The following is a 24,988-nucleotide window of genomic DNA, read 5'->3' on the forward strand; positions in this document are numbered from 1 at the left end:
TTTGGTATACACTTTTATTATTCATTGTAAAGAACAAATTACCATTGAAAATAATAAATAAATACATAAATAAATAAGGTCTTTATTTGCAAGCGTTCATCAAAGTACAATCTCTGTTTATCATGACAACTTTTGACTGGGACGGGTGGTGTTGTCCTGTAATCCAGCTACTAGGAGGTCACAAATTGTGGATATTTATAGGGAATCACTGTGGATGCAATGCTCCCTGGTGTGGATTAACGTCCGCGCTAGTGAGTACTACGACTATCTGCAGTACTATCCTAATAATTAAGACCAATTCGTTAATTACGAGGAAAAAATGTGGTTCGGATTCCACAATAAACTGTAGGTCCCTTAGTTGCCATTAGCTGTATGGGCTATTAATTAACAGCTGTGTTTAAGGAACATGTCGGCCTTAGTCACTAACAAGACTACAAGATCGCGCCACTCATCCTACACTCATATTTGGGTTAAAATACGCACATAGTGGCGTCCCCATCTTAAATAATTGATTGATTGATTGTCAAATTAGGAAAATAAAACAAAACAATTTTATCATTTTCTTCTTTATCATTAAATGTACAACAACGTCTCAATATACTTATTTATTTGTATGTGACCTAAATTCCAGAGGGGAGATAAAATTATAATCATAATACAGGTTAGGCCTACCTCTAGAACCAACCACACCAGGGATAATATAAAAGCTAGTCCACGGTCTTAACTGATAATTTTTATTTAACTGAAGGCTCAGAGCTCTAGAAGCGCACAGGAAATGCTGCAGACGCTCAAAGGAGCTATATCATCCTCACTCTTGTAAAAGTGTTATGATAATTATTTTGCCTACCATTTAGGATGACTCTGTAGGGCAGATTCTACCGTGGACGCATTGACAAAACTACTCTCCTTACACTTAACATTTTGTAGAGAGAGACTATGATGAAAGATGTACGTTTGGTAATTTACAGGACAAATATAATTACTGAGCGTTCTACGGCCTAACTAGTATATCTAAACGAGAAATTTCTCATGGCATGAGAAATGTGCATAAAATGATTAATGTAGATGGATATTTCTTCGGAATTGTTAAGTTGACAAAAAGAAAAAGTATTTGCTCAAAATATCAAACTTACAGATCCTAAGACGACAGCTCCAGTGTACTTAAAGGGCAGTTTAGCAGCCATCCCATACACAGTGTTCTGGTATATTCCATTGGCCACTGTCAACAAATCACATACAAATAATAATTTTAATCTAAACTCTCAAATTTAGGCTTTAAAATACAATTTAGACTATCAAATTATAGGATACATTGGACGTCCTATAGGCTTTTAAAAATTCATAGTTTTTGCTGAATTCTGTTGGCAATCATCTGAACTTTTTCAAGTTTACATTTTGGTTACATCAAATCAGATAGCCATGATACAGTTTTGTTTACATCCATACGAAAATGGGGTCATCTGTTGTAGTTGGTGATGATTCAGCGAATTCGAGTAAAATTTTGTAATGTTATATGAATAAAAAATCAAAGTTTGGACGAGGCCGTCCCAAACTTAGATGGAAGGATCAAGTACAAAAAGATGTAAGAAGACTGGGAAGGAGTGAAAATGACACCAAAGACAGAGACATCTGGAGGCAGTGTGTGGGCGAGGCCAAGTACCTCTTAGGGTACCAGTGGCCACTCCAGTAAGTAAGTAAGTATTTGAATAAAATGTAAAAAAGAAAAAGACTTACGTTATATTTCGTGTTGTGATAGGATTATGTGTTTTCACAGTATGTTTTATTAATGTTTTAGGGAATTAAAGTAAGATATTGTAATGTTATTTGTTTAAAATGTCAAGAAGAAAATGACTTAAGTTAGATTTCGTGTTTTCATAGTATGTTTCATTAGTATTTGTAATTTTTCTGAGATACATTAAAGAGATCGTGCACGCAATGAAAATTAATAATAGGGTCGCAGCCAAGTAAATAGTCTAGTTAAACCTAAAATCAAAGTCATGATCCCTACTCCATTCACTACTATTTCAGCCGGTTCCCACCTACAACCCTTGAGAGGGCGCTTGCAGAGCTGAGCTAATTTTGTAAAAAAAAAACTACTTAATTGGTGTCGCCAGTCATTTCCGGCTCCCTCCTTGACATGCCACATTCCTGGATTTCCCAAAAACTTGCACCCATTGTTCCTCTAGGTTTAATCTAGATGTGAGTTGGAGAGTCCGATTAAGTTGCGGAGGTTTTTTCCACATGTACCCTATCTAGGTTTTCGTTTTACTTCTGAAGAACTCATTTACATATACCACATTGTATTTTTATCTATATATATAATATTCTCATTTATAATATTACAATGTATGTTTGTTTGTATGTTTGTTCGTTTGTTTGTCCTTTATGGACTCCGAAACCGCTCGACAGACTGTAATGAAACTTTCAGGCATTATTAAGCATTATTCAAGGATGGTTTGCGTGAAGTTTGGTGAAGATCCGTCAAAAGGGCTCCGCCCCAGTGGCTCTGGAGTTTCCCATGTTAACCTTATGAGTACTCAATATTTAAATGGAATTAAAGAATCTTAACAGCTGGTTCAACTAAACAATTTGATTCTGTGATGTTCAATAGCATTAAAAAGTTAATAGGTTTACTGACAGGGTGCAGTACTATTGTTTTTTTTTTAATTTATGACAACAGCTAATTTGCAACCAAAAGGTGAGAGAGCGTAGCAAACGAACTTCTCAACCTGGAGGCGAGCAAGCGTAGCTAACGAGCTAACCTGAAGGCGAACGAGGGTAGAACTTCAACCAGGACGTGATTGAGCCATACGAACGAGCTCTTTTATGAAATATGAGTCGGTCGTCAGTTTTCAAGCCGTGCACACGCTCTAAATGTTTTCGTGTATTCGTGTGTCCGTCCTGTACATTTATGTGTATTATTTATTCAACCCCTGACGCAATGCAAATGAAGAAATGTGACAAGACTATAGTTTAGTGTACCACTACGCATCTGACGATGGAGTCATCCCCGAAACGGCTGTAGTGGAATATTACCCCTGATTGCGTTGACGGTAAGAACCATAGATATTATTAATATCTTTTATGAAGTTAAACGGGGCAAAGCCCGCGGGTACAGCTAATTTGATTATAAAATTAGTATTTTAAAAAATGTAAAAATTTCCTAAAATACGTTGTCAAATAATTTTTTTCCATTAATTTTATAATTGATTCGCCGCAGATAAAATCACCGCAAGCGCCCCCTCCTGTAAAACTGACCTTAATAACCACTAATTTATTATTTCATAAACTCATTATGGTTTTTGAAATTTTCCTTATAAATATAGTTGTACAATTTACGATTTAAAAATAGTGAGTTGGTTTCCTATCACTTATGTTAGAATTTAACTGCAAAATAACGTGATAAAATCAAGAGATTGAAAGAATTTGTATGATAATGTTATGCGTAATAAGCTTCTGCATGCACCATATGAGGTTTAAAAGGTTAAGGGCTCAAAGTTATTAGTCAAAGATGTTATGAAAGAAAAATGAAGCACCCACCAAGTATAATTTGTCTATCAAAACCTTTTCAAACACTTATCACTTTACAGTGGCAGGAACCAGCTAAAATAGTAGTGTATAGAGTAAGGAACACAACGTTGGTCTCAGATTTAACTAGCTTACTTAGCTGTGATGGTAGCTAATAGAGAACTTAATTTACGTACAACCCTCATATATACTATATGACTTGGAAATAAAAATTAGCTATTAAAAGGACAATAGTTATTTGTGTAACTAGTGAGCAAAGTGGCACTTTGCTACACACGAGAGCAATGTTTACGAGAGGAATGATCTTGAGTGCAGCAAAGGCCTATTGCACTCGTGTTACACATTATATTTTTCCTACAGTCACTATAAAGCATATAAATAATTAGTCTTTCAAACACTATACAACACGTTTTTAGGTTCAGCTGGTAACACAAATAGGTGCCCTAGAGAAAGTAGTCCCCGGTCTGTATCACTCCGCTATTTTTCCTCGGCAAGCATTGTGCTCTACGACTTGAGAAAATAGTTTTGTATATTTTTGTAATTTGCAGTGGTTTCCACGCCTAAAAAAATGCTTTTAAGGTATTTTCTTGTTTATTAAGATCGTAGAGGAATGTTTTAAAAACGTTTAAAAGAAAGTCCAGAAAGTTTAGAAATACCAAAAAGAGAACATAGACTATAAACACGAAATGACAGGTTAAATCATATTCATAATAGTCAATCAGCTGCTCATAGTATTATTATCTTTAAGTGTTGCGAACCTATTTCCAAGCGTACACGGATTACGTGCATAATAGAACCACGCTGTTTTGTGTTGTTTCGTTGGAATCCTGATGTGTGCCAAAGTATAAATATGCAGCAATTAGCAGCTTTCTGTACTATTAACAGTACAAGAAAGCCAACTTTGTCGGGTGACTGTAGGAAAAATCAATTATCAACCTTGGGGTAATCTACACTAAGAAAAGTAACCATTACGGCAGAAAAGAATGTCACAACAACTTACTGTTGAGGACGACCACAGAGGCCATTGTAACCCAGAAAAACACTCCAGGCCAATCTGAAGAGTCTCCCATGGCCAGTACCACTGTCACCACGAATATCACCACCTCCACCAGCAGACTCCACACTATGCGGGTGGTCAGGTTACCACTGAGAAAACATGTACATGTTCATCTGTTAGAGAGTGTCTCCCATGGCCAACACCACTGTCACCACAAATATCACCACCTCCACCAGCAGACTCCACACTATGCGGGTGGTCAGGTTACCACTGAGAAAACATGTACATGTTCATCTGTTAGAGAGAGTCTCACACTATACAAGTGGTCAGGTAACCACTGAGAAAACATGTACTGTTCATCTGTTAGAGAGAGTCTCCCATGGCCAACACCACTGTCACCACCCAATATCACCACCTCCACCAGCAGACTCCACACTATGTGAGTGGTTAGGTTACCACTGAGAAAACATGTACTGTTCATCTGTTAGAGAGAGTCTCCCATGGCCAACACCACTGTCACCACAAATATCACCACCTCCACCAGCAGACTCCACACTATGTGAGTGGTTAGGTTACCACTGAGAAAACATGTACTGTTCATCTGTTAGAGAGAGTCTCCCATGGCCAACACCACTGTCACCACCCAATATCACCACCTCCACCAGCAGACTCCACACTATGTGAGTGGTTAGGTTACCACTGAGAAAACATGTACTGTTCATCTGTTAGAGAGAGTCTCCCATGGCCAACACCACTGTCACCACCCAATATCACCACCTCCACCAGCAGACTCCACACTATGCGAGTGGTCAGGTTACCACTGAGAAAACATGTACTGTTCATCTGTTAGAGAGAGTCTCCCATGGCCAACACCACTGTCACCAACTCAGGCTCTTTTTTTTACAATGACCACAAACGTGTTTAAGAGATATTTGTCTAAACTTCTTAGTTTTTTTCTGGACATACCAGAAATCAAACCATTCCGCCAACACCAAAGTTGGAAATGGTTACCACTATGGTAGTAACATTCCCAGGATAAAATTTTGGAGTGGCCAGTCCCAGTTGGGGAAGGGTCTGGGGACAAATTCCTTCATACACATTATAACCACTGCAAATAATGAAGTAGTTCTTAAAGAGAAGTACTCTTTTTTGATTTTCTTTAATAATACTAGGGGAAAAACTAGTATGTGTGATTATATGCGTTTTGTAACAGATATGGGTTTTGTATCCTATGTTATTAACCCTTACCCCGCTATAGACGAATATACTCGCCGAAATTCCCTTTGCTCAAAACGCCATAGACGACTACTCGCCTTTAATACAGAGTCAGGGTGTATACTATTTTATTAAAGTGAAATTCCAGGTTTTTTCCAGGTTTTTTCCTGGTTTTTCGAAGTTTTTCCAGGTTCCCGCGTATTTGTTTGGTTCCACTTAAGACTTGCAGCTTAAGTATACAATATAAACTTACATCAAATTTGTTTCAAAATCCAGTGAGCTAGTGTTGAAAAAGTAATAATCCTTATTACAGTAATCATTTTCATTATCTTCATTACTTAAGGCCACGGAAACATCTTCTCTCTCGATAGCAGCAAAATCCTGAATATTATCTTCATTTTTATGAACACATTATCAACGGCGGCAAAATCCTGAATATTTCCTGCGGTCGTGTGGTCGCTTCCCACAGTGACGTAAACATCATCACACTTACGTTATCATAGAAAAATCCCGGACATCTCCCGCGGTATGTATACATTATCGCCGTCTCTCGCGATCACGGAAACGTAATCATCGTCATCCAGGATCGCGGCAAAATCACGAAAATCTTCCGCGGCCGTGTGGACGTCATCATTGACTCCCGCGGTCACGTAAACGTCATCGTCATCGACCACGATCACGGCAAAATAACGATAAATGTTCCGAGGCCGTGTAGACACCATCATTGACTCCCGCGGTCACGGGAACGTCATCGTTGTCGTCCGCGATCTCGGCAAAATCATGAATATTTCCACGCGGCAGTGTCTACATCATCGTCGTCTTGCGCGGTCACGGAAATGTCATCGTCGTCGTCCACGATCTCGGCAAAATAATGAATGTTTCCCGTGGCAGTGTAAACATCATCGTTGATCTCGCGGTCACGGAAAAGTCATCGTCGTCGGCCGCAATCACGGCAAATCATGAGCATATCACGCGGCCATCATCGTCGTAGAAATCATCATCGTCGTCTTTCGCGGTCACGGCAAATCACGAAAATCTCCTGCGGCCGTGTAGACATCATCATTGCCTCTCGCAGATATGGAAACGTCATCGCCGTCGTCCGCGATCTCGGCAAAATCCTAAACATCTGCGGCCGTGTAGACATAATCATCGTCTCCCGCGGTCACGGAAACGTCATCGTCATCTCCCGCGGTCACGGAAACGTCATCGTCGTCTCCCGCGGTCACGGAAACGTCATCGGCATCTCCCGCGGTCACGGAAACGTCATCGTCGTCTCCCGCGGTCAAGGAAACGTCATCGTCGTCTCCCACGGTCACGGAAACGTCATCGTCATCTCCCGCGGTCACGGAAACGTCTTCTTCGTCTCCCGCGGTCACGGAAACGTCATCGTCGTCTCCCGCGGTCACGGAAACGTCATCGTCGTCTCCCGCGGTCACGGAAACGTCATCGTCGTCTCCCGCGGTCACGGAAACGTCATCGGCATCTCCCGCGGTCACGGAAACGTCATCGTCGTCTCCCGCGGTCAAGGAAACGTCATCGTCGTCTCCCACGGTCACGGAAACGTCATCGTCATCTCCCGCGGTCACGGAAACGTCTTCTTCGTCTCCCGCGGTCACGGAAACGTCATCGTCGTCTCCCGCGGTCACGGAAACGGCATCGTCGTCTCCCGCGGTCACGGCAAATCATGAAAATCTTCCACGGCCGTGCAGACATCATCTTGACTCCAGCGGTTAGGGAAACGTAATCGTCGAAGTACGCGATCGCGGTAAAATCATGAATATTTACCGCAGCCATGTAAACATCATCGTCGTCTCCCGCGGTCACGGAAACGTCATCGTTGTCGTCCGCAATCGCGGCAAATCATGGTCATTTCCCGCGGACGTGTCGATGTCATTGTCGTATCCCGCGGTCACGGAAACGTCATCGTCGTCTCCCGCGGTCAAGGAAACGTCATCGTCGTCTCCCACGGTCACGGAAACGTCATCGTCATCTCCCGCGGTCACGGAAACGTCTTCTTCGTCTCCCGCGGTCACGGAAACGTCATCGTCGTCGTCCGCGATCTCGGCAAAATCATGAATATTTCCCGCAGCAGTGTACACATCATCGTCGTCTCCCGCGGTCACGTAAACGTCATCGTCGTCTCCCGCGGTCACGGAAACGTCATCGTCGTCTCCCGCGGTCACGGAAACGTCATCGTCCGTCCGCGGTCACGGCAAATCATGAAAATCTTCCACGGCCGTGCAGACATCATCTTGACTCCAGCGGTTAGGGAAACGTAATCGTCGAAGTACGCGATCGCGGTAAAATCATGAATATTTACCGCAGCCATGTAAACATCATCGTCGTCTCCCGCGGTCACGGAAACGTCATCGTTGTCGTCCGCAATCGCGGCAAATCATGGTCATTTCCCGCGGACGTGTCGATGTCATTGTCGTATCCCGCGATCACTGAAACGTCATCGTCGTCTCCCGCGGTCACGAAAACGTCATCGTCGTCGCCCGCAATCGCGGCAAGACTTATTTTACGACTACAATCTTCTACCGGGGCTAAAATAAAAATCCCGGAATCGGTCCAAAAATCCCGGCTTTTTCCCGGTTTTTTCCAGGTCCCTTCAAATTCAAGGTTATTTCCCGGTTCTCCCGGTTTTCCCGGTTGGTATACACCCTGAGAGTGCATTGGCTGGTCCTTGTAGTTCCCAGTTTTGCCGATAGTGCAGCAGCTATTGGAGAACAAATCACGTGATGGAAAATCACAACAACAACGTTCCCCGCCCTCTGATTGTTCAAAATGGCGGCACCCTACACTTGCCGGTCTCTGCTATGAGAGACGCCAGCGCTGTGGACGAACTAACTCGCAAGTGTTTGGTTAACTCGCAGACTCCACAAAAAACTTCGTTCTCTGCTACGTTCGCTATTATATTGGCTTATTACGTTGGTTATATTGTTATAATTATAAAAAAAATATTCAGCTTTGACTTTTGGGATAAAATATTTTTTAGGTATATGTAGCGTTACAGTCAAGGCCACCCGACATATTTGTAGCGCGGTAAGGGTTAATGTAGCCAGCCAGACAAGTTATTCTTATTTAGTGTCCACTTACCCTATTTGCAAGAAAATGTTGAGCCAGTTGAAAACCAAGTTTGGCACTTGTGAAGCAAATCCTATGTAAGGCATAAAATTGGTCACATAATCCAAGTCGTACCCTGTGTAATTTTCGCTTAGTTTGTATTCGGTGAAATACTGAAAAAAAGAAAATTAATTAGTATATCTTTTGAGTACAACGGAACATTACACACCTGCAGTAAAGCAAAGTAAATCAAATGGATAGAATTTTTATACATTCGCATCAACCTTTGTTTATAAATCATCCATTCTAAAACTTTTGGAAGCCTTACTAATTTAATAAAACTTAGATTGTGTTATAAACTAAACAATTGTTTGACTTGTACAAGATGGTAATATTGTTTTAAATTTACATTTCTGTATACTCGTACATATATTTAAAACATCATTCTTATTATTTTTATATTAATAACTAGTTTAAGTAAGCTTAATGACTACTTGTTTAATTTAATTTTGTTTGAGTTAAGCCTCCGAGTCACTGATCAATACGTGTACAGTACTGGTGAAATTACCCGCTGTCCAGTGATTTTTTTACAGCAACGAGTGACATCCAAGCCACAACTAGCTAGATCAATATCAATATCTAGTTAGTTGTGGCTTGGATGTCACTCGTCGCGGCCGGTGACAATAGACAATAGACAATAGACAAAATCTTTATTGAAATATTCCTAGAGAACATTCATGCGTCAGGTACATAAAATGTACAGTATGTACGTAAACTATTACAGTAATTTGCAATTACAATTAGAATTTTTTTCTTCTTTTTCTTCTTTTTTTCATGGTAGCTTTTTGTTTAAGAATTCATCCTCAGAGTAGAACGGCCGGTCCATGAGCCATGTTGTCAGGTGCTTCTTGAGCAGATTGGGTTGTTCTCTCTTGAGGTGCTCTGGTAGGTTGTTAAAGTACAGAGCACCTTTGTAGGATGGTTTCTTCTCGTACAGACTCAGATGGTGTTGTGGGAGGGAAAAATTGGCGGCATGTCGTGTGTTGTGCTGGTGTATGTCTCTGTGTCTTGGCTGGGCTGTTTTAGTGGTGTGGGTAATGACTTCTCTTATGTAGAGTGAAATTGATGTGAGAATTTTAAGGTTCTTGAAGGCTTCTCGGCAACTGACTCTGTAGTTCAGGTCGGCAAGGCATCTAATTGCTCTTTTTTGCTTTAGGAGTACTCTTTCCAGGTTGCCTTTTGATGTTCCACCCCAAGTCGCAATGCCATATCTGAGGTGGGACTCGAATAGAGCAAAATATGCAACTTTGGCTACTTCTGGGCTGCAAGCTTGCTTGATCCTACATATAACGTAGAGACTTGAACTTAGCTTTTTGCAGAGCTGGTCTATGTGGGGTTTCCATGATAGCTTGGAGTCAATTATGATGCCTAGGTATTTTGTGGTGTTTTGTGTTTGTAGTCCCGGTATTGTAATGTCTGTGTTGTTGCGTTTGGTGGTGAAAGTCATTTGAACGGTTTTGCTTTCGTTTAGAACTAGGTCGTTGGAGGTACAGTATTGCTTTGTTCTCTGGAGTTGTGTGTTGGTTTTCTCTTCCAGATTTTCCATTGTTTTGTCCGCAAATGTGAGAACCGTGTCATCTGCGTACATGGTGGTGTGTCCATCTTCCCCAATCCAACTAGGTAGGTCATTCGTGAGAAGGAGGAAAAGGACTGGGCCAAGTACTGATCCTTGGGGTACTCCTCTTTGCACGTCTACAGCTTTGGATTGGGCCTTATACTTAGTGTTGTTCTTTATGTAGGCTATTTTTACAAGCTGTTTCCGGTTACTAATGTAGCTTTTAAACCATTCTGCTGCTCTTCCTCTCACGCCTAGTGTTTCCAGCTTGAGTAGAAGAAGTTCGTGGTTTAGGCAGTCAAAAGCTTTACTAAAATCTAGGAAGAGGCTTGTTGAAGTGCTGCCTTCTTCTAGTTGGTCTAGTATGTGCTCCGTCAGTTGTATTAAGGCTGTGGCTGTCGATCTGCCTTTGATAAATCCATGCTGTTGACTATTGAGAAGGTTGTGTTCTTGAAGATGGTGTAGGAGTTGGGCTAGTACTATCTTTTCGATTATTTTTGAAAATGTTGATATTAGGGAGATTGGCCTGTAGCTGTTTCTTTCTATCGTTGGTCCATTTTTGTATTTTGGGTAGACTTCAGCTATTTTTAATTTATCTGGGAATTTTCCTTGTGAGAGTGATTTATTTATGAGGTCTGTCAGGGGTATTACTATTTCATTTTTACAGTTTTTTAGAAGTTTAGCTGATACCTCATCAGTTCCGGATGAATTTTTCTTCTTTAGAGATTGAATGGCCTTTTGCACTTCTTCTTGTGTGACCCGTCTGAACTGGAGTGTGTGATGTGTTGCTGGTAAGTGGTCTGTTAAGGCATTGGTTCTAGAGTTATTGTTATTTTGGAGTGTTCGGTCGGCTATTGATGAGAAAAAATCATTAAAACAGTTTGAAACTTCTATTGGGTCGTCTATTGTTTTATTGTTGACTTGAAGATGGATTTGGTTTTCAGTATTTGATCTCGCTTCCCTTTCTCGGTTTATTGTTTGCCACAGTGCTTTGTATTAGTAAGGTCGTTGATGTCAGGTGATTTGACAAAATGTACTCGTTCTCCCCTTGTAAATACCGATCGGTAAATGTGTATGTGTTTGTGTCTTGTGAACTGTATATAGTTTTTACTAAACGACGTCCAATGGTTTTCCACTGGAAGCCTGATGATAGCACAATGTCGTGCTGAAACATAGGTCGCATTAATCGACTTACTTTGAACTGGAGACTGAAGGTAATTAAATATTAGTCTACTTCCGTGTCGCAAGAATATAAGTATTTTGATCATGTTACTGGCCCTGGTCAATGAAGGTACTACTGAGGTAATTAAGTAGCCTACAATAACACTCACATCTTTGGCAGTAATGAACATATTCCAGGGCATCAGCGTGCCAATGCCATGCAACAGTAGTGTCAGGTACACAAGCTTCAGTCTGTAACAAAACCCTCAGATCAGAGACAAATTACCATTGATCATACACTAAAAAAATACTTTGCTTACTGAGTTTGTTGGTTGAATTGGTTTCATTCAATAGTTAAATATAGTTACTGTTCTACAAGATTAAATAGTTACCTAAGTTAATTAGTTAAGATTAATTAATGATACTTGAAAAATGATTAATTAGTAAAATATACAGCATAAGTTAAACTTAACCTAATATGCAGTAAATTCTGTCAATTCTAATATTTTTTTATTAACAAAATTTATTTCACTTATAAAATACACTCGGCACAGCCTAACTGCAGGCTAAGCCAAATTAAACCAAGTCTGAGTATTTTTCAACCAGGTTGATAACAATAGAAGATTTACAATTACATCCATGCCCAGGTTAAATACTATTAGCTCGTGAAGACATAGGTTTGCTGCTAAGAGAAATACGACAAATTTCTCTTTCGTATGAAGTGCAAAGCCCCTGTAGGAGTAAAGTTGGTACTTTCCTGTTAAAGGGAACATTCATTATTATCAATGATTTCTTTCCGATACATCGATATTCTATTTTTGATCCGATAATGAACGAGATGTCAGCTGACAACTACGATAAGTAAATATTGTTCAGTATCAACAAACAATTTTTACAATATTAAATACAAACAATATTATATTGAAATGAAAATGTTCTAAACTAACCTTACCTAACCAACCAAACTTGCTATAAAATTTCCAAATTCCGTTTCATATTACTCAAATGCCTTTTCTGTTATCAAACGCAAACAAAATTTTGAAATGATACAGCAAACCCAGCAAGTTTGGTTGGTTATGTTAGGTTAGTTTAGAACAGTTTTACTTATTTATGTTTTGCCTAAACAAGATCAGTTGTCAGTTTGTAATATAAATGTGTTTGAAGATATTAAAACAGAAGGTATGGATCGTAAAGGAAAACAAAAATATCGATATATCGAAAGAAATCAGATCGATAATAATGAATGTTCCCTTTAACAGGAAAGTACCGTAAAGTTTTAGGAGCTAAATAAACTTTCTAAATAAATTAGGAGCTAAATTATATAAAGATAAATTCATTATACAGCAATCTACAACAATTAATTAATCTTTTTCCTTTATGGGGTGGATAGGAGACAATGTATCTTACTGAGTTTAGTACTTTAAATATATCTGTAACCAATTGGTGCACAATGAAAGTCTAACAAAACTGCTAATTTACTGTGCTTAAGCTGATTTGAATGGTAAAACAAAATGTTCCCTTTCAATTTTTATTTTAATAACAGCGTTTAGTAGCAGTTTAATAGCGTTTTTTGTTTTAATAACACAAACACATAACTGAATATAAATTTGTGTAAAGCACAAAAAGAGTATTATTAGATTATAATACCCTTATTGATGAATTTATACCCACTCAAAGTAATAATACCAGAAACCTTAACATGCTAAATCACCCATTCACAGACACTCTTATTTTGAAAACTCCCTATTTGCTTGGTTAAAACTCCATTGTATACATTTTGTATAATTTTTTCAAACTTTCTAAGTATGTTTTAAATTATTTCATTCTTGAAATGGTGGGTATAGAAGTTGATAATTTTTTGGTAAGGTGTAACCCATTTATGAGGCAGTGTGAAATTAAAATGTAAGGTTGGGGGAGTCATACCTGTCGTACGGTGGGTTCATCTCAAGCTGAGCCTGCTCCATGGTAACCTCCTTGAAGTTGAGCTCATCATTGGGCAGATTTGTCTCCTCCCAGGCTGGGGTGAGTCTGACAGGCTCCGTCATCAAGAATGGCTGCTTCTCATACTCTGGCCCTGCACAAACCATAAACATGGATACTATGAAAACTAGCGAGAAAAAGGCTTTAGGGTACAATTTGGTTTCTTACTCAGAAAAAGAGAAAGAACTTAAATTTCACACCAACACTTTGAGATACAAATCTGGAGACTAAGCATATTTCTATAAAAAGAAGGTAAGTTTTAGTTACTTATAGATCCATCCTTAATTACATTGGTTAAATCCTTAAATAAACTTTAGTTTTCATATCTGACAATGTCAAATGCATCATTGTATGTACCGTACCTTATGACAAATAGAAATCTTTAATCTTGAATCTTGTAATTAAGAGTTAAAAAAAATTTAATTTCAATGAAAATTCCAATTCCAATGAAAAGTTTTCAAGGAAAAAAAGTTTTGAGGATATTATTACCTTCAGCAATTAATTCATCCTCAATACTCATAACATAGGGAGAAAACTGCTTTACCACTTTCAATATCTTACTGACCATTATGCGTAGAATAAAAATGTAATGGTACCATATTTGGCCATTGAAAAAAATCTTTTAATTTAAAGTTTTAAAAATGTTTTATGGTTCAAGTAACCTTCTAGAAGATACTAATTTGTAAAGTAGAAGCTAAGAAATGTTGAAAATTATAGAGTACCAAAACCTAACAATACTTTTTATACAAAGACTGACAATTGTATAGCTCATCGCATGTAATAAATTGCCAGGAAATATCAAAAGAATAAACTCCAAAAAGGTATCTACATTCAACTAAAAAAATTGTTACTCATTTTATGTTTGGTATTCAAAAGTAGTTAAATTGAATTTTTGTTCTTTTGTAATTGTAATAATTATCGATTGTTGTGGGTTTTCATTTTTGTTTTACTACTGTGAACAGTAAAATATGAATTATAGTTTACTTTCCTACTATAGTTGCCCGTATATATTAGTTATGTATAGTCATTATGTTAGTTTTTATCCAAAAAGATTTCATAAATGATTCTAATTTTTGATTGTGCGTATGTAATTCGACAAAATTAAGTTTTCCAGTGGTTGTGCTGTATTTTCAAAAACTAACACAATCTAAAAGACGGTATATATTTAGTTTGATTTTGTTATCTGGAATGCTGACAACATATTTCTTGATAGAGATTAAAGGAACCTCTAATCAGGCATTTGCCTTAGAGGCCCAATATTTTCTCTGTTACAGTTTAAATAATTTCATTTTAATAAGTATTATAGAGTTATTAAATGTTCTGGATTTTGTTAAAATTGGTTACACAGAATATAATATCTATGTTAGGCCTATATATGCATATAAAATGTTTCATTTACTGTATACAAGAAAGGTATATTATTAAGGTATGTACATAGGTTAATTTTGTTGAAAACCAAAATTCTGTGTAGTTGTTGTATATCAAACTGTAATTTGAGAAAATAAATTGAATTTGAATTTATTTGTCTTTTTAAGCAGATTTTAATGGTAAAAATGTTTTAGTTCAGATACAAACTCCCACCCAAAATAAAACCCTTTCCCATAGGGAACTTTATTTTTAACTGACATAATCTATATATTAATTTGAAACTGTTTTTCTTTGTCACAGCTAATTTGAGAGAACGGCTGGGTGTAGAAACTCGGTAGAGGTGTCTAAAGAAAGGTCTTGGTCTGTAGAAAAGCCGTCAAAAGAGAAATGTGGTAAATTCCCTTGGGCCTCTGCCCCAGTGGCCTTTAAAATTCCCATCACATGTTATTCGTATGGAGGAAAGAACGGGGTTTTGTCATAGCTAATTTGAGAGAACGGCTGAGCGTAGAAACTTGGCAGGGGTGTCTAAAGAAAGGACTTGGCCTGTAGATGAGCTATCAAAAGAGAAACGAGGTAAATTTCCTCGGAGCTCTACCCCAGAGGCCTTTAAAGTTCCCTAGGCAGATTTGTTTACATTACGACCATATGCATAATTTTGCACTACTTTTTAATGAAACAGCTGTTAATATTTAGCCTAAATTGTGATTTACTGAATTTGTCAAAATGAAGTATTTGCAATGGTTTTTTTCTGATTTTAAAATCGATTTTCTTCTGCATCGTGTCATGTTTTGCAATATGTTCTATTACCAAATCAGTGTAAAATCCTAATATCACAGTAACTCTTAAATTATTTCTTATAGAGTTAACTTATATCTATTTTATGGGTTGGTTTCTGACTTTTTTTACCACTTCTTGGAGATTGTACGTAGGCGTGTTGAACGTAGACGATATTCTTTGGCGTATTGCATCTGTAGATGATACTTGGGTTGGTGTAATTATTGCAATGGAATAAAGCGAGAAATCCTGGACAATTTAATATACTAAAAATAAAACTGAATAAACACTGTGCTACATTTCTTGAGCAATCATTGAAAGAACCGATTTGCAAACAATGAAAACAAAGGAAAGTCATAGAACACAACCAAGTAGAAGAAATACAGTATAATGTTTTTTTCTTCATTTAATATCATTATTATAGACAACCTAATACGGCTATGAGTGGGAAACATTTGTAGAAAACACTAAGAGGCGGTTCACGAGTACGGGGTTTCGTGGCCCGCGGTTATCGTTGATCTCGACCAATTTTAACCGACGGTCAAAAAATGGGTTCACGACATAGAGCGTTAGCCGAGATCAAGCTTAGCCGAGACCAACGCTGGCCGTCGATCAAGAGCAGGGATTAACTGGGAATTTTAGTTGGGAGGTTGGCAACAGCCACCTGCCGCGCCGCTGCTCGCGGTCGACGAGCCCCAAAACAAGAGGATGACAATGACGCAATGATTGGTTCATAAATTATTATAATTAAACAGAGTATTTACTGATATCGTATAAAAGGTTGTGGACTTGCACTTGAATTCATTATATACTAAAGTTTAAGGTTACTCAATTTATCATTGAATTATGAATAATACACTTTTACTGAATACATTGAATCGGGAAAATGCAATTATGTTTTTAAAAAAGTTTATACAAATCTTGGTAATGTTTGCAATAAAATTCGATAACCAATTATGTTAAAAAATAAGACATACTTTATCAGGTTTGCAGTTGTATCCAAACGTTCAAATTATTTAATAAAATGACTGCTCTTTTCAAAGATTTATGAATATCTTTTATGTATCAGTAATTTGTATAAAAAATAAATGTCTAGCAACAACTGGCTATTATAGGAGCAGAGATGCCTTCATATGTATACAGTAATAAAAGTAAATATAAAATGGCAAACCTACAATAACATTTTATGACACCAAGATCTTTTAAATCGGTTCACAATTGGGGCTACAAACAGCACAGGCCAAAGAACTAAGCCCCTGAACATTTGCGCGTGCCAGACGGGCAGAGCGCAGCCCTAAGCATGAGAAAACAGGTTATAATTAAAAAAAAAATATTTTGTTGTAATACAACGTTTTGTATATTTAACTATATAATTTATCTTACCTCAGCAAATTGAAGCAATTTATTGTAAATCCTGATATGACAAATATTAAGACATTATCAGATGAAAAGGTCTTTCTTTAACAAATCTTAAATCATAAACATAATAATATAAACAGCCCATATAATTTAAAACATACGAAATAAAATTTGGATACTTAAATAAAATGACCTATGTTTTATATGAATTTTACGGCGGAACAAAAATTGAACTAATTTTATACAATAAAAAATCTTAGACAAACCTAAAAGTGTTTGATGGAACCATTTTTATTTTGATATTATTCAGCTGAAATAAAAGGATTCAAAATTGTTGAAATAAATATAAAGAATTTACAAAATAAGATTCGATTGCAATTTAAATTAATATGAATATGTTAAGCTATTAGTTAAATTTTTACTTAGTAATAATTAATCAAAATGCCTCAACAGTTACTTTTTACGATGTTTTGCATGTTTTCGGCTATCAGTAGTAAAAAAATTAAAAAAATAAATATCATGTTGAGGGTAATGAAATTGTTCGGAATTTAATGCCGAATCCGAATATAACATTCTTTTTGCTAACAAAAAAACAATAAACGAGCAAATGAGATAATCCCGACATGATGTCACCTTAACCCTGCCCCCTAGCAGGGTTAAGTTGAAGACCAAAACCATTGTTATTTACGCTCGAGATTATCCAGTTTGCGCTAGACTATGACTCGTGAACCCGACATTTGGCCCGGGGTTTTCTCTAATTGAACCCGTGAAGCCGACTTTTTGCGCTCGGGTTTATCCCTGTCATAATTGGGTGAAGTTTTTCTGTCTGCGCTCGAGCGCGGGTAACCTCGTACTCGTGAAGCCGATTTCCAAGCCGCGGCGCAAAAAACCGGCTATAAGGCCCGGCGCATATTGAGACGCAGTCGGAGCAGCGCAGCGTAGTGCAGCGCAGGGCAGTGTTTTGTAAACCATGTATTTGCTAGGACACGCGCATATTATGGCGCAGCGCAGCGCAGGGCAGTGCAGTCCCGCACGTGGACTGCGCGCACTTGTGGTCGAGTCACAAGTGTCTGTGCCGCATTGCTCACCTGCGCCGGGTTGACTAGTGTTTTGTGACGGATCTAGAGGATAATTAATAGAAATTGTGCGTTTTTATCCAGTTTTTACGTTACCAGTCATAGTAAGTATACATTGCACTATACATATTGAAAATCACTATACATTGCAATTTTTTTCGTCCTTTCTTTCTTGTTCTCTGGTGAAGAAGTAACAATAAATCTAGATCAGCACCTGAATCTGACTTAGAACTGAAATCCTAAATTTAACAACATGTTCACACAAGAAACTGTGTCACTCCTATACGAGAACTGTACGACACTGCTTCCCAATATGCGATGTCAACTGTGCAACACAGACTTGTTGCCCAATTCTGCCCTGTGCTGTGCTGCACTGCCCGGACCGTGCCGCACAGCTCAATATGCGCCTGGGCTAACTGGATTTTGCGCTCGAACTAAGGATAACCCGTGACTCGTGAACCGCCTCTAAAAAACTAGATCAGCTTTTGAAAACAGATTAGTTATTTACAAAAAAAAAATTGCTTATATCTAACTGCTGTGTACATTGTGAGTATTTCCACAATCTTTGAGCCGACTCTTATAAAGTCATCGGAAATTATGACTGTTATTCGTTTTAAAATAACGCCTGTAATGCTTCGCAATTGCTCGAATTCGAGCAACAGGTACACTAGTTATGTATTTATCAAATTTGAACAATCAATGTTTCTGGCTTCCACGAGTCCATGAAACAAAGAAGTAGGCTATTCTAGACCAAATCTTACCATGAAGACTACAGGAGTAACTACTTCTTTAAGAAAAAAAGATAAAAAAAATATTGACAAAAATGAAAAAAACCTTAATTAAAATGTGCATATCAGTAACTGGTGTTTATAAGTTCTCTAAAGCTGTGTTTATAGGAGGCCAGTAGGGCAGGTAACCTGCCTGCTCTACTGGCCTCCTATAAATTTCCTCCTGTAAATTTCCTATTGTATTTCAAGTTACCTGAGACCTGCCTACCTGCCAACTGGCTTCGTGTAAACACGACTTAAAGGTTACTCTTAAAAATCGTACTTGGGTACGAGTAGTAGTTGTTTGTAGTTATGACATTAAAAGGCTAAATGTTTGGTTTATCTAAAAGCATCAATTAAAACTAGCTATTGGTTTGATTGGTTCCTAAATTACCCACGGTCAAGTAATTTATGTCAAGGTTTCTTGAGCCTGAAAGAATATCAACCAGCTGTTTAATAAACAACATTTTACTGAAGGTTGTATATCTGAAACTAGCTGTGTGCCCGTTCTACGCACGGGGATCTTATCATAGTCAGTTAAAACCTTCTTATATAAAGCACAGCAGTTGGTTTGCATACTTTCAGATATGCTGACAAAACTATTCCTTCGCAAATACAGTATCTGACAGTTTCAAGCCAAAACTAATGCTTCGCAATTAAATGTCACCCGGATCTTGTTGGTCCATATGTTATATCCAATGATTAAACTAAATAAACGGTATCAGCATTCTGACACATACTTTCTCCCATAAGTTTGTCAACAACCTTTATCATGTGTAAGCGGTGAGAGTAAATATACGGAAATGGGATTTGTACAATTTTGTTCAGAATTTAAAGGACTATAACATAATGGTTAAAAGTATTTAAGGTACTACCTCAACCTCTTAATTTAACACTTTATTCGGGTTGACATTTTCACTATCAAGGCGCTCTTGTCCTTTTCGTGAAACATTGAGAAACAAGGACATTAATGTGTTACCATCATACATACACACAAAAATACCGAACTTAATTAGGTAATCTGCTACGCTTTAAGCATAAAAAGGTACATATAAAATTAGTACTTGAAATCTTTGTTAATGCCATAAAATTTGATCATAACAATTTATATTTGCTTGGACCGTAGATGACTCGAAATTCTGTCGAAATGCTATCTGAATCGGTTTGCTATATGAAATGAAGTACAGTAGGCCTACTATAGACGATTTAGATTGGTAATTTGTAATAAAAATTACCAAAATAGGCCACGAACTATGGATACATAAACAACGTTCAAAGTGTTTGAACAATTCATGATGGTTTGCTGAATAAATGTTTTACTAAAATGCGTTATAGTTTTCTTAGCATAACATTTTGGAATCCAGACAGAAAAAGCAAAAATTATACAGTTAAGACATCAATTAAATTGAATAGGCCTACACCTGTAATAAATAAGGTGCAACACCAACGATAACTAATTTGTAAATTACTGTGATGTGTTGGTACGTAAAAATGATCCTTGCTGCTACTAAAGGTTAAAAGGAAAAGAACCAGTACCGTACCAAAAACCAACGTTTACAGTTAAGAACTGTAGTACAGCCGACCAATTATATGCGTTAATCAAGGTTATTGATCTCTTGGTTTTGGATTTTCTCGTAAAAAGTTATCGGCAATCAAAGTTATTTCCCATTAATTGCTTCATTTGTACACAACTCTTAATGTAAACTTATCGGTGTCAGTTTGAAAAAAAAACCTTATACAACATAACTTTCTGTTATTTAATAGATTACGTATTCTCTATACAATGGTTGCTGGTATATATATTAGCATTATAAGGAAATGTGACAAAAATCACACAACGTTGGGTTTTTGGACGTTTATAGTTTTATTTCTTAAGTACCTAGGTAGGCCGTGTATTCTATGGAAAAGTACCGGGATCAAGGATCGTTGTCGAAAGGGTTGTTATAAATAATTGGGTAAGCATACGTACCACACGTACCCAAGAGAAGGGCTATGGGCCTATTGGCTGTATGGTCCAGCGATTGCATCACACGGTGAGTAGGAACTATTGACTTTATATAGTCAATGGTAGGAACAGAAAGTGACACATTGGAAAATCGAGTTCAGCATCATCCGTAAACCTCTGTTACAATCACCCACTGCAGTTGTAATTTTTTGCTTTACACTTTACACAACCGCCATTAAAGAGCCGTCAATGAGTGGAACATTGTTTCTAAGCTATTGGCGACGGTCATTAGTAAATTTAAGTTTCCCAGCCATATACAACACTGATTCAATCTTGATTCAATGTCTTCTTTCTGGTTATCAAAACTCCAAAACAATTTTATACACATATTTCTGGTTCCTGACCTGGATGATGCCTAGTTAATAGTTATATAATTTACGGTTACACTATATTATTCCACTTGCGATTAATTAAATCCTTTATGTAATAAAAACGTTTTTAATCTCACTTTGATGGGATTTGCCTTCAAAACGTGATCGGAAATGGTTGTGGTGTTTGTAAACAACATTAGTAAACATTTCAGTGACAGCTAGAAAAAATAATCTTGATCCGAACAGCTGTTCGTTGTTTCATAGATGATTATGTGATACAAATTGGAAGAAAACTTGACAAAAATCGCACAAAACTGCATTTTTGAACGGCCGTAATTTTAATTACAAAGTAGTGAGACCATATTTTAATGGTTAAAGACACTCTTGCCAATCCAGTGAATACATTAAAATGACTTGGGTCTTGATAGGTACTATCGTTTTCCTGGAGAAGATTGCGTAAAATGCCATCTTGAGTGTGTCAGACAGACAGACAGAAATTTAGATGAGACTTGTTTCGGCTTCTTTAACGTATAAAACGTAAAAAAACCTAAAAATGTATGATTCTGAGCAATGTACAGACAAAACTCTAATTTTATTTATATAGATTACGCTAATAATTGTTTTTTAAAGCTGGCTAAATGTTATTTTACAAATTAATCTAACAAGTTTAATAGACATGAACTGAAAACGCAAAAATATTACTAATTTGATAATACTGTACAACAGATGATGTCCACAAAAATAGTCTAATCAATTTGATAATAAGTTGTTAGGAAAGGAAGTGCCTGATTGGAAAGAATGACTCCAACCACAGTTAACTTACATTAACTGACTGACTCTACAATACAATCTCGAACACCAACACTTAATTAAAAGTTTAAAACTTGAACTGGTTATTGCCTTTTAGAGAAAAATATGACTCTTTTTACCAACACTTCGATGAAAAAGCCATGTTTTGTAACTGCACTGTTAGGTCTAGGGGAACAGTTGAATTATAGTCTTTTCTTCTTTATGTAATTTTCTTAAAAAGCATCATAATTAATAGACTAACAAAAAAGGTATTAAGTATGTATGAAATCATGATTTTAAAAAGCGACACACACCCCTACCTATAGACAATAGACAATTAATCTTTAATTACACATTCAATAAGAATAGTAGTAGCGTCAATTTACAATTTTTTCTAAATGTGTGGTTGAGGTGTTGTTGTTTAGTCAAAGACCTGTTGATGGTATTCTTTTAAGGAGTAGAAAGGTCGATTAATGAGCTATTGATGCAAAGCTGGTTTGAGGTCATCTTCTGACTTGCTTCTTAGATCTGGAGGTAGCCGGTTGGAGATTTTCATTCCTGCGTATGAAGGTTTCTTTTCAAACTGTGCCGTGCGATGTTGTGGACCTTCCACAACATCGCACGGCACAGTTACTGCATGGTGTTTCTCAGGTTGTGTTGGTGCATTTTGCCACGCCTTGTAGGGTTATTTCTTACTGCAAATAACACAACTTCCTGGATGTAGAGTGCTACAAGGGTAAGTACTTTGAGTGACCTGAATGCTTCCCTGCAGCTGTCGAGTCTGTTGCATCTCTTAAAGGAGTTATTACCCAACATTGAAATATCTGCTAGCTAGCAGTTTATGGAGCTATAAACTTACTATAAAATTAATGAGTTCATTGTCTCACATAAAAATTGTAACCATCCAAGAACAACTACATGAAGTTTGTAAATTAGAATTGTCGTGTCTCTAATTTATGCTGTACTAAAACAAACAAGTGTTGCTTCTTGTTGTTTATATAGAAATTTAAAAAATACCGTCTCTATGTATGTAGATATTTTAGAATCCAGGATCTAATACACCATTAGTGTATTATAGCTTTATAATTTACAAAATACTTCCCCTCACCCCTCTCACTATCGTCTGCCAGTATCCTCCCTTGATCCTGCTCAGACTTTATGTTTAACATGGCCCGTAACGTAACACAGAAGATTGGTTGCTCATTGAGATTATGTGAATACATTTTCACCAAACCTATTAAAACAAATGTTTTAAAACCAGTTCATTTTAAGATCTGTATTTTTTGTGTAGCTATCGTAGTGATAATCGTCTCAGACTTGTGCAAAAGAAATTGGTTCAATCCCGTCATGTCCACAAACATTTGAGGGGTATGGAGCACTTCCCTTTAGAAGCAATTACTTTCCTAGATACAAAATCCAAAAATGTATTTGATTATGGTATATTAAGGAAATGATTTTAAAGTAAAGACCATAGAAAACCATTATAAAGAAGTACATGACTGCACAACAACAGTTTTTCTGTTTGTTTGAATGTATAGAAAACCCGGTAATGATAAGACAATTGGTAGTGTTTTGAATCTTGAAATAATTACCAGAAATAATAAAATAATTATTTCACAAACAGATTAGTAGGCTTCTTTATTTATTCCAAAGTCTTAACTGAACCTTCAAACAATTAAATTAATTCAATACAAAATATTTAACATGTGATAAAACAAAACACAGTAGTATAGAAAAAATATAACAGTCAGATCAAAAGGAAAATCAATGAAGTGAAAACATATTCAATAAAGTTCACAACAGGTAGCGAGTCCAGCCAGGAAAATTAAAATTCGCTTAGACTGCAGATTTGCTGCAGCGGGGGTATTTTTATAACTTTATTTAATAAGAACTTGTTGCATAATCATGTTGTAATAACCTATAACATAATAATTAAAATTGCATTTGTAGTGGTGGTTTGTATTATTCATTTGATTACGGTGAAACCCCAAGTATAGAGTTCGGCGGATGTGTTTTACATTTTAGACCATATGTATTCGTAATAATAGATTTTTCCTTATAATGAAATGCATCTAGTTAATAGTTAGTCAAGTAATTTACAAATTAAACTATTACGAGGTGTTAGCCCGTCCTACGTACAGGAGTAGTCAGTTAAAACTGTGTATGATTCAGAACAGCTAGCTTACACGTATAAAGACAAATTTTATTGCAGCCTACAGTAGAAAGAGTGATTATCAATTGAGATTGTATAGGCCTAGTCAACGATATCACCTTCCAATTCCATCGCATACCTGCCTCTTCCATAATCAATATCACCACAATACAATAACTCATACTATACACAATTTCCAGTAGGTCTGAATAGAAACTCCCTAAAATAAAACGAAAACATTCAATAAAATTCACAGTACACATAATTATAAAGTTGGTGTCCTAACATCATTAACCGAATCGTCCACAGATATCCTTTATATCAATTTCACTGCATCAATTGCTAAATAAATAAGTGTAAACAAAGAAAAGTAAAAACAACAACATATAGTATGTTTTGGTAAACAGCTGAGCCAAAAATAAAATAATATTCATTTGAACAAAAGAACTGGTTACATGTTGAAGGAACTTAAACCGTAAACACGCTAGTAAAGCTAGTGACGTAATTAATTGTCTATGTTTATTATCCATTCCGTTATCAGTTCTAATATCCTTAATAATTAAACCACCCTCATTGAATCAATGTACACCTTAATTCCCCATATTCATTTATTTAAACTATAAAATATTCAGAGCCACCAAACTTAACCACAACTAAACACACGCCAAAAAACTTTTTAGATTTCATAAAAAGATGGTTAGTCTAATTGCAGAATCCTAGGTCAATGATGACGTTGTGCTCAATCTACGTCATTAATCTGTATATCTTTGGATAAAACCCGTCTGAGGTTGTGGTGGTAATTTAAAATCGTATGCCTGAGGGTTC

General features: G+C 37.0%; 1 protein-coding gene across 2 annotated transcripts in view; it reads right to left on the reverse strand.

The window, feature by feature from the left end:
• The window catches only part of LOC128986125 (equilibrative nucleoside transporter 1), a 57,619-nt gene that overhangs the window by 13,763 nt on the left and 18,868 nt on the right, over positions 1-24,988 (reverse strand). For both annotated transcript variants that reach the window (XM_054406277.1, XM_054406276.1), the window contains 5 exons: positions 13,506-13,656; positions 11,753-11,834; positions 8,840-8,979; positions 4,529-4,674; positions 1,134-1,219 (listed from right to left, as the gene is read on the reverse strand). In XM_054406277.1, the coding sequence (XP_054262252.1) occupies positions 1,134-1,219; positions 4,529-4,674; positions 8,840-8,979; positions 11,753-11,834; positions 13,506-13,656 (605 nt within the window). The remainder of the gene's footprint in view (positions 1-1,133; positions 1,220-4,528; positions 4,675-8,839; positions 8,980-11,752; positions 11,835-13,505; positions 13,657-24,988) is intronic.

Source organism: Macrosteles quadrilineatus, unplaced genomic scaffold, assembly GCF_028750875.1.
Source record: "Macrosteles quadrilineatus isolate MER2022 unplaced genomic scaffold, UCM_ALF_1.0 Scaffold_2__2_contigs__length_208266976, whole genome shotgun sequence".
NCBI lineage: Eukaryota > Metazoa > Arthropoda > Insecta > Hemiptera > Cicadellidae > Macrosteles > Macrosteles quadrilineatus.